This window comes from Balaenoptera ricei, chromosome 8 (genome assembly GCF_028023285.1).
Source record: "Balaenoptera ricei isolate mBalRic1 chromosome 8, mBalRic1.hap2, whole genome shotgun sequence".
Lineage (NCBI taxonomy): Eukaryota > Metazoa > Chordata > Mammalia > Artiodactyla > Balaenopteridae > Balaenoptera > Balaenoptera ricei.
The window spans coordinates 107,288,456-107,302,380 of NC_082646.1; the positions used below are offsets into that span (position 1 = coordinate 107,288,456).

At 60.9% G+C, this 13,925-nt stretch overlaps 2 protein-coding genes across 5 annotated transcripts in view; one reads left to right on the forward strand and one right to left on the reverse strand.

The window, feature by feature from the left end:
* SCYL1 (SCY1 like pseudokinase 1) lies at window positions 1-12,286 on the forward strand. Of its 2 annotated transcripts, none has more exons than XM_059931983.1 (18): window positions 1-184; window positions 537-677; window positions 888-1,010; window positions 1,091-1,317; window positions 1,758-1,848; window positions 1,925-2,080; window positions 4,426-4,584; window positions 5,804-5,911; window positions 6,682-6,795; window positions 8,769-8,924; window positions 9,504-9,692; window positions 9,814-9,889; window positions 10,168-10,332; window positions 10,564-10,706; window positions 11,365-11,436; window positions 11,530-11,742; window positions 11,835-11,889; window positions 12,015-12,286. In XM_059931983.1, the coding sequence occupies exons 1-18, from the start codon at window positions 74-76 to the stop codon at window positions 12,137-12,139; spliced, it is 2,424 nt and encodes an 807-aa protein (XP_059787966.1). In that variant the 5' UTR covers window positions 1-73; the 3' UTR covers window positions 12,140-12,286. The 2 variants fall into 2 exon arrangements, with proteins under 2 accessions (XP_059787966.1, XP_059787967.1); XM_059931984.1 differs by having other exon boundaries at window positions 11,368-11,436.
* The window catches only part of LTBP3 (latent transforming growth factor beta binding protein 3), an 18,007-nt gene continuing 16,213 nt past the window's right edge, over window positions 12,132-13,925 (reverse strand). For 2 of the 3 annotated variants that reach the window (XM_059931981.1, XM_059931979.1), the window contains 5 exons: window positions 13,686-13,826; window positions 13,393-13,554; window positions 13,215-13,295; window positions 13,002-13,133; window positions 12,132-12,812 (listed from right to left, as the gene is read on the reverse strand). In XM_059931981.1, the coding sequence (XP_059787964.1) occupies window positions 12,661-12,812; window positions 13,002-13,133; window positions 13,215-13,295; window positions 13,393-13,554; window positions 13,686-13,826 (668 nt within the window). In that variant the 3' untranslated portion in view covers window positions 12,132-12,660. The remainder of the gene's footprint in view (window positions 12,813-13,001; window positions 13,134-13,214; window positions 13,296-13,392; window positions 13,555-13,685; window positions 13,827-13,925) is intronic. The other variant, XM_059931980.1, reaches the window with a different exon arrangement.

Genomic DNA, 13,925 nt, shown 5'->3' on the forward strand with positions numbered 1-13,925 from the left:
CCGCCCCGCCCCGGCTCGGGCAGCCGGAGGGCCAGGAGCTGAGGCGCTCGATACCGCGGCGGCGGCGGGGACGATGTGGTTCTTTGCCCGGGACCCGGTCCGGGATTTCCCGTTTGAGCTCAGCCCGGAACTCCCCGAGGGCGGCCCGCCCGGGCCCTGGGTCCTGCACCGCGGCCGCAAGAAGGTGAGAGCGGCCCCGCTCCGCAGGCCGCAGCCGACCTCGGTCTCGCCTAGTCAGCGCCGCCGGCTCCGCCGCGTTGCGCCCGCCTGACGTGGCTGCGGAGCCTCTAGGGCTACGGGCCGGGGGAGGGGGACGGGCAGTGCCGACGTGGCGGGCGGAAGGACCGAGGGACCGACAGGCGGACCCAACCAGGGTTACGTGGGCCCGACTCAGTCCCCAAGGGTTGACTTGGGGAGAGACCTGGCCGGCGGCCCTTCCTTTCCGGCACTGAACCAGCTCCGGGGACCATCTCGGAGGTGGAGTGGTCTGCCCGGGACCCGGCCCACACCCCTGAGGCCGCTCCGCCCCCCCACAGGCCACAGGCAGCCCGGTGTCCATCTTCGTGTATGACGTGAAGCCCGGCGTCGAAGAGCAGACCCAGGTGGCCAAAGCTGCCTTCAAGCGCCTCAAAACTCTCCGGCACCCCAACATCCTGGCCTACATCGATGGGCTGGAGGTACCTACCTGCTGCTCAGTCTGCCCCATCTCTGCCCCTCACTTTTTCCCAATCTCCCAGTCCTGTCTTCTGTCTTCCTGCCGGTTTCCAGCCCTTCTGACCCAGCGCCCCCCAGATGTGACTTCCCCTTCTCCACCCCTCTCCCCATCATGTCTCTCATCTCGCCTTCCTCTCGCCCCATCACTCCCTGATACCCCGTGTCCCCTTCAGACAGACAAATGCCTCCACATAGTGACAGAGCCTGTGACCCCGCTGGGAGCGTACCTCAAGGCGCGAGCGGAGGCTGGTGACCTGAAGGAGCTGGAGCTCTCCTGGGGGCTACACCAAATTGTGGTGAGGTGGGGGGCAGTGGTGATGAGAGCAAGGGTGGGGGGCTGCAGCTACCGGGCTGTGATGGCTCCTTCTGCCCCCAGAAAGCTCTCAGCTTCCTGGTCAATGACTGCGGCCTCATCCACAACAATGTCTGCATGGCCGCTGTGTTCGTGGACCGCGCTGGCGAGTGGAAGCTTGGGGGCCTGGACTACATGTATTCAGCCCAGGGCAATGGTGGGGGACCTCCCCGCAAGGGGATCCCGGAGCTTGAGCAGTATGATCCCCCGGAGTTGGCTGATGGCAGTGGCAGAGCGGTCAGAGAGAAGTGGTGGGTGACTGGGGGGGGGGGGCATGCCCCACCCTGCCCTATTCTGGAAGCCCCTGCAGCCTCAGGACCCCTAGACTAGCTGGCACTCCCCTGTCCCCTGCCACCTGGCTTGGGAGGAAACTAGGGTCCTCAGGGTGGGGCCCACTCCTTGCTCCCAGGATCCTCAGGGATGTAGGGCAGGATAAACACAGGCTTTGGGGTCAGGTGGTTCTGAATTTGAAAGTTGTGTGACCTGGGGTGGATGTCCTTGCTTTTCTGAGCCTCAGTTTCCTTATCTGTCAAATGGGGCTAATGAAACCTACTTCTCGGGGCTGATGGGAGGATTAGCTGAGGAACACAGCCCAGGGTTTGCCATGCAGCGAGTGCCTAGTGCCCAGGGTAGATTGGAGGCCTAGGCTGGCAGGTGGCAGGGCCTTGAGCAGCCCTGGTCACTGCCTCAGGTCAGCTGACATGTGGCGCTTGGGTTGCCTCATCTGGGAAGTCTTCAATGGGCCCCTACCTCGTGCAGCTGCCCTGCGAAACCCTGGGAAGGTGAGTGTCTGACCCCACCCAGCCCCTCTCCACCAGCCAACCAGCCCCTGCCCTGACCCTGACGCTTCTCCCACAGATCCCCAAGTCACTGGTGCCCCATTACTGTGAGCTGGTCGGAGCCAACCCCAAGGTACGTCCCAACCCAGCCCGCTTCCTGCAGAACTGCCGGGCACCTGATGGCTTCATGAACAACCGCTTTGTGGAGATCAACCTCTTCCTGGAAGAGATTCAGGTGAGTCCCCTGCCCCACCCTGGGCTCTGGCCCTACGTTCCTCACCCCTGTGCCCCCTCCTCACTTCACAGGCTCCCTGATAATTAGACCCCAGGAGACAAGCACAGACTGTGGAGCTTGGCTGTCTGGGTTCAAACCCTGGCTCCAACTGTTATTTATGTGTGACTTCTCTTGGCTGAAGTTCAGTCCTAATAACAGCACCTACTTCAAAGGAGCAGGGTGAGGAGTCTGAGTTTGAGTTGCATAGTGTAGTTTCTGGCACATAGTGGGTGCTTAGTGACTGCTCCTGGCACTCTGTTAACTGGCCCTGGCCCTGATGTTGGGCTGTGGTGTGGGTAGCAGGGTGGGGAGGGAGAGTCAGACCCAGATCCCTGCTCTCAAGGATCTAGCATGGGGTAAATGGACCAGGTGTCCCCAGCCTTGGGGACTCTCACTGAGGGAAAGGGACAAAAAACCCATAAATGAGGAAAGCTGTGCTTCCTGGAATGTGGATAAGTGCCGGGAAGGAAAATAGTGAGGGTGGGGTGTTTAGGGAAGGGCTCTCTCAAGGGTGATGTTTGAGCTGTGACCTGAAGGGTGTGAAGGTGGGAGTCATGGGGATGGTAACTGGGGAAGAATGTTCCAGGCAGAGGGAACAGCAAATGGAAAGATGGTGCGGAGGGAGCCCTCGGCTTAACCTCATTGAACCTCAGTTTCCATATCTGCCTAATGAGAATAACTATAGTATCTGCTGACCCATAGCATTGTTGTAGGGAATGAAGGAGGGAGGCTCTGCCCTGGACACCCGCTCTGACCCGGGCTTGTGTGGGGCACACAGAGAGGTGACTGAGAATCTGGAATGGGGGAGGAGTGACAGACACTTCCATAGACCTCGATGGTCTGTGCAATCTTGACTCAGATAGGGGCTGGGAGGCCTTCCGAGGATGGAAACCTGAGCTGAAGGAGAAGGTGCTGGAAACGCTGAGCCCTGTTGCCTCCTGGGCAGTGTAGGGGCAGCAGGAGTTCTGTTACGTGGAGTTCTTCTTCTCACATGGCTGGCTCTGCCGGGCTGCCCTTCTCCTTAATGTGTGCCCCACAGGAAATAGGCTGTTTCTGGCAGGTCCCGACGAGAGCGTGGGAGGGCAGTGCCCAGCGGCCCCTCTTCCCATCATTGAGCGCAGTGGTGGAGAGAGCCCGGCTGTGACTCTCTCAGTGTGCGACCTTGGATGCGGTTTGGCCTCTCTCTGGGCCTTTGCTCCCCTGAACCCTGTGGTCAGAGCACCAAGCCTGCCTCCCATGCTAGACTGAGCTGCTCAAGGGCCAACCAGGTCCTCCCCAACCACAGTTGGAGGTCACCTCTTCTGGCCCAGGCAGCGGCTCTGGCGGTGAGGGTACAGCAGAGCGCACAGGGACTTTTGGAAGCATACAGGACAGGGTTATAATCCACGCCCTACCTTTCCTGCCTGGTGACCTTGAGCCTCGGCCTCCTCCTTTGTAAATGGGGGAATGACAGCACTTCTTCACAGCGTGTAGCACAGCAGAGGTGCCACACCACCGGGTCATACCCTTCCTTGACGGCTTCTTAGCTGTGTAACTTGGGACAAGCTCCTTGCCCTCTCTGTGCCTCAGCTTGCTTGTTGGATTATTTCATCTGTGTAAAGGTTTTAGCACGTAACCTGCCTGGCGCGTAGTTTGTGCTCAGGAAATGTGAGTTGTGGGTATTACAGCCTCGGGGAGGTTAGGAGGACTGAAGGAGACCACTGAGCTGACAGCCTGGCCTGTTCTGGCCCAGTGGGAGGACGAGCTCTGGGGGTAAACTGCACCTCATCCCTGCCTTTCCACAGCCTGCCACGACCTCCACCCACGGAGCTGCAGGTGTGCCCAACCCAGCCAGGCCCAGGGTGGGGGAGTAAGCCCCTTGGCCTCACTAAGCCTGTTTCCTCGTCTGTGCCATGGGGTTAATGGTACTCACACCTTGTGTTGTCCTGAGGAGCAGAGGCAACGCTGATAAAGGGCTTGATCCCCCTAGCGGCTGCTTTCACAGCAACAGGCCAGGTGGCAGTGACAATAATGACGGGCACTGAGCGCCTCCAGTGTGCCGGGCAGCTTTCACGTGCGTTTTCTGGTTGAATCCTCGGCACAGTTCTGTGAGACAGTACGGTTACTACCCCATTTTACAGGTGGGGGAACTCGCCTAAGGTCACACGGCTAATAAATGGGAGCGTTGGGGTTTGAAGCCAGCCCATCTGGCACCCCAAGCTTAAGTTTACCTCCGGGTTGGAGGTGACCCCCGCCCTTGCCCGTGGCTGACGGGACCGTGACCAGGCTGATTTCCCGCTCCCTGCATCCTGTCCACGCTCCCCAAGATCAAAGAGCCAGCCGAGAAGCAAAAGTTCTTCCAAGAGCTGAGCAAGAGCCTAGACTCGTTCCCTGAGGATTTCTGCCGGCACAAGGTGCTGCCCCAGCTGTTGACCGCCTTCGAGTTTGGCAACGCGGGGGCTGTTGTCCTCACGCCCCTGTTCAAGGTGAGTGGGGCCTGGAGCCTCAGGAACTGTGGGCCCAGAGACTGGCTGAGTAGGTCTGAAGGGCAGAAGAGAGGCCAAGGGTGCGGCCAGCCTCGCGGGTGTCCTGGGAGGGGCAGCCTGGTCAGGGAGATCCAAGCCCACGTGAGGGGGAGCTCCTTTTTTTAATATATATATATACTTTATTTATTTTTTATTTTATTTATTTATTTATTTTGGCTGCGTTGGGTCTTCGTTGATGCGCGCGGGCTTTCTCTAGTTGCGGTGAGCGGGAGCTACTCTTCGTCGTGGCGCGCGGGCTTCTCATCGCGGTGGCTTCTCTTGTTGCGGAGCACGGGCTCTAGGTGCGCGGGCTTCAGTAGTTGTGGCGCACGGGCTTAGTTGCTCCGTGGCATGTGGGATCCTCCCAGACCAGGGCTTGAACCCGTGTCCCCTGTATTGGCAGGCGGATTCTTAACTGCTTCCCACCAGGGAGGTCCCGAGGAGGAGCTTTCATATCCAGTGGTTCAGCAAGCCAGGGCCACCTGACCAGCTGTCAGGGAGGTGGTGGGGACTTCTCGTCCCTGGGGAAGGGACACCCTGTGCCTCCAAAATTCTTTTTCCAGACACTCCTTCCTTCAGAGCCTGTAGCCCTTCCTCCATTTCCTCAAGACAGCCTACCCGGTCTGACCTGGGCACTCTGGTTCCCAGGGCCCAGGGGATCACCTGCTCACCACCTCACTTTCCTTCCTCCTTCCTGACCACTCGGCGCTCAGCCCTCTTGGCTTCTAGGGGCTGGATCCTCTCCCCCTCCTCAGACCCCAGCCCACTGTTACCAGGGCGCCTGCCATTCCCCGCTCGGTGGGAGAACCCTTTCTCCAAAGGAACTTGGCATGCGGGAAGTGGGGAAGACGGCAAGTAAATCTTGTGGAGCTGAGAACCCCCAGAAATTATAGGCAGAATTCTGTGTGCATGTGGTGTCTAGGTGCTTGATTATAGGGAAGGGCACAGAGCTTTTGTGAGCCTCCTAAGAGAGGCCTTGACTCAGAAGGGTTAAGGGCAGGGCTGACTGAGACGGAGTACGGGCAGAGGGGCTGCTGAGGATATACCTGCCCCACCCCACCGCCCTCACCGTTCCCACCCTGGGAAATCAGCAGGGAGTCTGAGGGAGTTAAATGAGCCCAGTGAAGTCATCTCACTCCTGTGGACGTAGCTGAGCCCCTCTTCCTGCTCCTTCTCTCAGGTGGGTAAGTTCCTCGGCGCTGAGGAGTATCAGCAGAAGATCATCCCTGTCGTAGTCAAGATGTTCTCATCGCCTGACCGGGCCATGCGTATCCGCCTCCTACAGCAGGTAGGGGCCACGGCACACCCTGCCTGCTTCCACCCCACCCAGACCCCACCCTGGCTGCAGGGGAGGCCCCCTCCTCACCTCCAGCCCCAGGCAGGTAGCTCAAGCCCCTGCGCCGGCTACACAGGGGCCCCAGAAACCCCTCCCTGAAATATACACACCGGTGAGGAACGGTGAGGAACCAGCGGGGCTGTGCTCTCAGGAAGTCAAGATAATCACAGGGCTCATTGGCAGCTTTGGGAATGCCCCGCCCGCCCGGGCTGCAGGGCTTAAACGCCTCCCCCTGCGCCGCCCAATCTCCTGGCTCGGTCCCCTCTAGAGTGGGGGTAATGTCTCTCTTGCCAACCCCAGGGCAGCTGGGAGCATCAGACAGGACTGATGGGATCGAGGGTGGGGGCCACCCGTGCTTCCAGGCATCATTCCCTCTCCGGTGCTCAACACACCAGCCTTCCTCACGGCGCTTCTCTGGGCGGGGGTTGCACTCTTTATAGACGAGGCGGTGGAGGCTCTCAGAGGGGCTGTGACCAGTTAGCCTGCCGAGCAGGACCAGAGGCCAGGCCCTCCAGCTCCCGGTCCCTGGCTCTTCTCAGCACCCTCCTGGCAGCCTCACCAGTCCACGTGGGCCTGAGGCCAGATGCGAGCTGGGGGCCTCAGGAGACTCCCCTGGCCAGCCAGTGCCTGCTGGGTGGAGAAACCATGCTAAGGCCGGTCCCATGTCTCTGGTGAGGGGTAGAAGGGCTGACTGCCTTCTCATGCCCCAACCCGGACCACAGATGGAGCAGTTCATCCAGTACCTTGATGAGCCAACAGTCAACACCCAGATCTTTCCCCACGTCGTGCATGGCTTCCTGGACACCAACCCTGCCATCCGGGAGCAGACAGTCAAGGTGGGTGTAACCAGGCCCAGAGGGGCCACCTCTGGTTTTCTGAGGCTTAGAGGGGGCTCATCAGAGGACACACAGGCCTTGGTTTTGGCCTGTGGGTCGAGCAGGTTACGGGAGGGGCAAGCACTGTTCTGCATGTAGGTCCAGGCTGTGGGTACAGCTCGGCAGGTCGGGGGGGGAACAGGATGGGCATGACCAATAGTCCTCCGTTCAGCAGACAATCGCTGAGCGCCTCTTTGTGCCTGGCCCAGTGTCCCGTGCTGGGATGCAGTATGCACGGGCAGACCAAGCTCCCTGCCTTCTTGGAGCTTCTTTTCGAGGAGGGCGGGGGGCTTGGCAGACAATAAACAGAATTAGAAAAAAATATATTACGTTAGAAAGCGATGGAGAGTGTGAAGAGAAGAGTTTGCAGTTCTAAAAACAGTGATCAGGGAAGACCTTGCAGAGGAGATGTCGTTTAAGGAAAAAAGGTGAAAAGGGGTGAAGGAGGAGATTTGGAGGAAATACGTTGCCTGCAGAAGGAACAACATGTGCAAAGGGCCTGAGGCTGGCATGTACCTGGAATGTAGGAGTAGCAGCAAGAGGTTCAGCATGGCTGAAGGGGCATGATTGTGGGCAGTGGAGTCTGAGAGGTAATGGGGCCAGGGCCTCGTAGGGCATGGCAGGGAGCTGATGCATTCATGGGAGTGTGACAGGAACCCTGGGGGACTGAGCAGAGCACTGACCTGATCTGACCTGTTGCAAAACACTGTGTTGCTGTGTGGAGAACTAACTGTCAGGGCAAGGGTGGAAGCTGGGACACTGTTAGGGGCTATTACAGTGGCCCAGATGAGAGATGACAGTAGCTCAGACCTGAGTGGTAGCAGCAGGTGGAGAGAAGGGGCAGCATTGTGAAGGTGGAGCTGACAGTATTTGGTGATGGGTAGATATGGAGTCAAGGATGGCTCCAAGGTTTCTGGCCTGAGCAACTGGAAGGTTCAGTTGCCATTTACTGAGAAGACTGGGAGGAACAGTTTTTTTGTTTTGTTTCATTTCATTTTCTAAATATTTATTTATTTGGCTGTGTCGGGTCTTAGTTGTAGCATGCGGCGTGTGGGCTTCTCTCTAGTTGTGGTGCGCAGGCTCTAGAGTTCGCAGGCTCAGTAGTTGTGGCTTTCGGGCTTCGTTGCCCCGCAGCATGTGGGATCTTAGTTCTCCAACCAGTGATGGAACCCGCATCCCCTGCATTGGAAGGCAAATTCTTAACCACTGGGCCACCAGGGAAGTCCCTGAGAGGAACAGTTTTGCGGGAGGAGGTCAGGCCCAGTCTTGGCGTGTCTGTTAGCCAGGTGGACACGCACTGGTTATGTGTGTGAGGGTCAGGGGAGAAGTCTGGGCTGGAGGTGCACATCTGGGCACGGTCAGCTAACAAGGCCATTTGAAGCCGTGAGATGGGTGAGCTCGCCTAGGCTGAGGTATAAAAGAGATGAGGCTTGAGGAGTAGCTCTGGGGTGTCTGAACAGTAAGATCTCAGCAAAAGGAGACTGAGAAGCAGTAGGTGAGGTCAGAGGAGAACCAGGAGAGGGCGGTGTCCTGGAAGAACAAGAGACCAAAGTTGCGAGGAGGAGGGAGAATTCAGGGCTGTCAAAGCTGCTGAGGGGTCAAGTTTGGTGAGGATGGAGAATTGGCCTTTGGATTTAGCAACATGGAGATCATTGGTGACCTCAACCCAAGCTAATTGATAGAGAGTGTATGTGGAGGTGCTTTTGTGAAAGTCTGAGTAGAGTGCACGCAACAGAGAGCTGATGGAGAGGGATGGGAGACAGGGGTGCAAAGCAATGGGGGTCGCCTTCCTCAGCATTCTGGGTAGGGGCCAGGACCAGGTTGGGGGTTGGTTGGGGAGGGCTTTGGCGGGTCTCCTCAGTGCCCAGGGCCACTGGTGGCCTCCAGAGTGTGCCCGCTCCAGCCCACACTTTCCGCCATCTCCCGCCCTGCAGTCCATGCTGCTCCTGGCCCCGAAGCTGAACGAGACCAACCTCAACGTGGAGCTGATGAAGCACTTCGCGCGGCTGCAGGCTAAGGACGAACAGGGCCCCATACGCTGCAACACCACCGTCTGCCTGGGCAAAATCGGCTCCTACCTCAGTGCCAGCGTGAGTGCCCTGCACAAGCGCCAGGAGCTCTGTCACCGTCACGGGACCACAGCCAGGTCCCCCAGAGCCAGGTCTCCTTGTGTGGGGCTTGTCATCCTCCCAGAGACCTAGGCCCTGGGTGCTCCAGCCCAGTGTCTGAGGGTGGAGTGAGTTGCACCGGGTCACACTGCCAGTAGGCGGTAGGTCTGGGAACCAAACCCAGGCCTGCTTGCCCCCACGGCCTTGCATCCCCTCCCCTCAGCCAGGGCCTCTGAATGCAGACGCCTGCAGCTCCCAGGCCCTTAACGGGAATGAATGAATCGGTCCGCAGCGCAGGTGGGAAGGGAGGCACTGGCCTCAGCCCTGAGGCAGCTGCTGCTCTGGCCCCTGTCACTCTGAGGCAGCGTGAGCCCAGTGATTTGGGAGGAGAAGCCAAGATCTAGAGTTTTAAGTAAATTCTCCCCATTTGTTAGTGATTAACTCACATTTCTTAGACTCTGGAGGCCCCGTGGATGGCCTCTGTTCTGGGAAGTAAGGCCTGACAGTTCTGGGCCCCGTACTGACCCTACACTCAGGAGTCCTCTTCCCGCCCCACCCCAGACCAGACACAGGGTCCTCACCTCCGCCTTTAGCCGGGCCACTAAGGACCCATTTGCACCGTCCCGGGTCGCGGGTGTTTTGGGCTTCGCCGCCACCCACAACCTCTACTCGATGAATGATTGCGCCCACAAGATCCTGCCTGTGCTCTGCAGCCTCACCGTGGATCCTGAGAGATCCGTGCGGGACCAGGTGAGGCACAGCTGGGGCTGGGCCCTGGAGCTGGGGCTCTGGGGGATACCTGGGCCTTAGCTGGCCTGGCAGGCTCACGGGAACCTTGGAGGCCCCAGCTCTGCCCCTTGCTACCCCACAGGCCTTCAAGGCCATTCGAAGCTTCCTGTCCAAACTGGAGTCTGTGTCGGAGGACCCCACCCAGCTGGCCGAAGCGGGTGAGTGGCCCACACTCGTGTTCCCTGTGACTCTTGCCACATTCTTGACTGTCACCTGTCATGGCCCCCTTCTACCTCATTGGAGCATCCGAAAGCTGGAAGAACCCTAGAGGACAGACTGTACACCACTCCCCCACCCCCATCTCACAGTTGGGAGAACGCAGGCCTGGAGAAGGGGGACGCCCACTGCAGGTCGCTCTGTTTCAGTTATTGCCCTCCTACCACCCTCCCCATGGAAGCCTGAGGTGTCCATACCTGTCTCTCCTGTCACTGCCCAGAGAAGGACGTCCATGCAGCCTCCAGCCCTGGAATGGGAGGAGCCGCAGCCAGCTGGGCAGGCTGGGCCGTGACAGGGGTCTCCTCACTCACCTCTAAGCTGATCCGTGCACACCCCACGGCTGCCCCAGCCGAGACCAACGTTCCCCAGAGACCCGTGTCTGAGGGTGAGTGTCCCAGATTGGCTGTATCGGTGACTGAGAGGGCTTGGGGTTGCTGGCACCCAGGACCTGTTACTGATCGACTTCCACCCGGGATGGTGATGGGGACATAGGAGACTGGGTACAGTCCAGTCCCCTCGTGAGCTTCCCCTCTGCACACCCCCAGCAACCTCGGCCCTGTTCTGAGACCTTCCTGGGGCCCAGTGTGTGGCAACTCAGTGAGCCTCTGCTCCCCAGGACTTCCTGCCCCAGCCCCGACCCCTGTCGCTGCCACACCCACGACCTCAGGCCACTGGGAGACACAAGAGGAGAGCAAGGACGCAGAAGAGGACAGCACTGCTGCCGACAGATGGGATGATGAAGACTGGGGCAGCTTGGAGGTGAGTGGGGCTGAGGAGGCCTACCCGGGGGACCCCAGCTTCGAGGTCACAGGCTGCCATTCAAGGAACTCATGTGGGCTTGGCTGGAGTCAGACCTGTCCTCATCTGCACAGCATCCTGGGCAAGTAGGTGTCATGGAGCAGCCCTTGTGGGTTAGAGCTGACAGCCGAGCCCCCACTCAACTCCAGAGGCCAGGCTGCTGGTGGTTGGGTCAGCCCACTGATCCTCCTCCCTCTCCTCCACTCGCCATCCCTCCTGTACCTGTTCTAGGGCCCACGCCGCCCTGTGATCAGCAAGCAGAGGTCACTCCCAGGCCTGCAGCCAACCAGTCCTCCCTGGGGCTGGGCTCAGTATGGGCTGAGGTTGGAGTGGGGCTGTTCTGAAGGGAATGGGGGCAGAGCTCTGGGTGAGACCCCTGAGGCCACAGGCAGGGGTGTGGAACTCTAGATCTCATTCCCAGCTTCATAGAGGAGTGATGACAGGCCAGGTTCAGCATGTCCACTTTACTGATGGGAGACAGGGCCTAAGGAGAAAACGAGATGGAAGGCAAAAGAAGAAAGGGTGGAGCCCATGGCTGGGCAGGGGCTAGGGGGCTTCCTTGCCCTTTTGGGTGGAGTACAGGGGGCCCTATGGTCATGCTCTCCTCCCCACACTGCAGCAGGAGGCCGAATCTGTGTTGGCCCAGCAGGACAACTGGAGTACTGGGGGCCAAGCCAACTGGGCTGGGCAGGTGAGCTGGGTGGGACAGGGTGCGTGTATGTGGGGGGTAGGGCCCTGCCCCTCCCTCCCTTTCTCTGGCACTATCTCCTCCTTCTCTTTGCAGACCAGCAACCCTGGTCACAAATCCCAGGAGTCAGACTGGAGCAGCTGGGAAGCCGAGGACGCATGGGAGCAGGGCTGGCAGGAGCCAAGCCCCCCGGAGCCACCCCCTGAGGGCACACGGCTGGCCAGCGAGTATAACTGGGGTGGACCGGAGCCTAGCGACAAAGGCGACCCCTTTGCTGCCCTGTCAGTGCGTCGGGAGGCTGGTGCCCAGGTACTCGGCACCTGTCCAGTGGGAGGGTGCAGACCTGGGGTGGACCTCAACTGAGAGTAGGCCTCCACTCCAGCCCACACTTCCCTTTTCAGCCGAGGCGGGACTCGTGGGGTGATGACAACTGGGAGGGCCTGGAGGCCGAGAGCCGTAAGTGCTTCCCCTGGGCTGGCTGGCTGATGGGCTAGGGCTACCCTCCTCTGGGGCAGGCATGGGCTGGGAAGCTGAGACTCAGGTTGTCCTGACGCCGTCAGCCCTCCTCCCCTTGTTCCCAGGACAGGCCAAGGCGGAGCTAGCCCGGAAGAAGCGCGAGGAGCGTAGGCGGGAGATGGAGGCGAAACGCGCTGAGAAAAAGACAGCCAAGGGCCCCATGAAGCTGGGAACCCGGAAGCTGGACTGAACCGCGGGTGTGGGCGCTTCCCAGCCTCGGAGAGCAGGCCCCGCAGATGTATTTATTGTACAAACCATGGGAGCCCGGCCGGCCTGGCCAGGCACATCTCACATATACATAATCAGAGCCACAATAAATTCTATTTTGCACCCCCTGTGCTGGGCTCAGTCTAGCCCCTCTAAGGAGGCTGGGGTCTGGTGCCGCCCTTCGGAGACCGCGCCCACCACGTACATGAACATCAATTTACTTCGAAAACCCACTGTAAAGAGGCACGATCTGATTTATCAGTTTCTGGGAAACACCCTCTGGAAGGAAGGCCGGCAGCGCCAGAGAGACCCAACATCTGCCTATGAACCGGGTGGAGCTGGTATGGGCACCCTTGGAACGTGGGGCTCGGGGAAGGGGTCTGCGGGCCCCGAAGGGTCCCTGGGTCCGAGCCCCGAGTCAGGGCACAAGCCAGAGGCGGAGCTCGCCCCAAGTGTCGGGCAGAAACTCCTCGGTGATTGCCGAGGTCCAGACCGAGGGTGGTGTCAGCGGCGGCGCTGGGGCACGCAAGCTCCATGCGGGCGGCTGCGCGCGAAGCCAGCTTTGCAGACGCAGCGGAAGGAACCGCTCGTGTTCACGCAGCGCTCGCTCTTGCATAGTAGCCCGCGCTGGTTCAGCTCTCGGCACTCGTCGATGTCTGGGTGTGGGGGTTAACAGGTGCGGACTTCGCGACGGCGCTGGAGCCGGAGCCGCGCGGCTCTCTTGGTTTCCGGTCCAGGCGGGGTTCTGCAGGGCCCCGCCCCGCCCGCCTGCCGCCCCGCCCCGCCCGCCTGCCGCCAGCCTCTAGCCCCGCCCCTCCACTGGCCCGCCCCTCGGCCCTGCTCACCGACGCAGCGCGCGCGGGAGGCGTCTAGCTGGAAGCCACCGGGACATTCGCACACTGCGCCGCCCGGCCGAGGCACACAGCGACCGCTAACGCAGCGGCACTCGTCTGAATCCTCCTCCGAGCTGTCCTCTTCTGCGCCGGGAGAATGCAGACGTCAACACCGCTCCCAGCGATGGCCGCGGACCCCGCCTCTGTCCCTCCCTTTACACTCACCTCGCGGGGGCTTTCCCAGCAGCAGGGGACTGGCGTCCCAGAAGGAATTGCTCTCACTCTGCGACGTCGGGCACTGGGACCCTGAGAGGGCAGGGGGCGGTTAGCCGTCTGCGGCGTCGATTCACCCCGGCTCCCGCCCCAAACTCCCTCCCGGGCAACCCCTCCCGGGCCGGCTCACCGGCGCCGCGCGGCGGGCACGGGCGGCACTGGGCTCCCCAACCTCGGCCCTGGCGACAGCAGCAGTCGTCGAAGGTGAGGGCGGGCCCGGCCAGGGGGCCCGCACACATGCCGTCCTCTCCGCGCTGGCTCCAGCACACGTCCCGCCGCTCCGGGGCACGCTCTGAGGAGCGGAACCCGGCGTCAGGGAGGAGCGCCCTCCCCCGCTCCAACCCACCCTCGGGGGAACCGCGGCCCCGGGTCTCCAGGCGGCGGACAGGGCTCTGGAGAGCCCAAGATGACCCTTGCCCTCACCGGCCGGGCTCTCCGGGAGCTGGCAGTCGCGGCCGGAGGGCCCGGGCACCCAGGGCGGGCGGCACTCGCAGCGGTAGGAGCCCGGCAGGTTGACGCAGCGGCCAGGGCGGCAGGCTGCGGGGTCCTGGCACTCGTCCACGTCTACGGGCAGCGAGGGGATGATGGGTGGGTAGGGGTGGAAGTCACAGCTCGGCTCGGCCAGCCTCCCTCCTGTTTCCCCAGCCGGCCGACCCGGGCCTC

Coding starts and splice junctions, on each gene's coding strand:
- SCYL1 (XM_059931983.1), top strand. CDS start 74: ATGTGGTTCTTTGCCCGGGACCCGGTCCGGGATTTCCCGTTTGAGCTC. Junction 185..536: donor TGCACCGCGGCCGCAAGAAG/GTGAGAGCGGCC, acceptor GCCCCCCCACAG/GCCACAGGCAGCCCGGTGTC. Junction 5,912..6,681: donor GTATCCGCCTCCTACAGCAG/GTAGGGGCCACG, acceptor CCCGGACCACAG/ATGGAGCAGTTCATCCAGTA.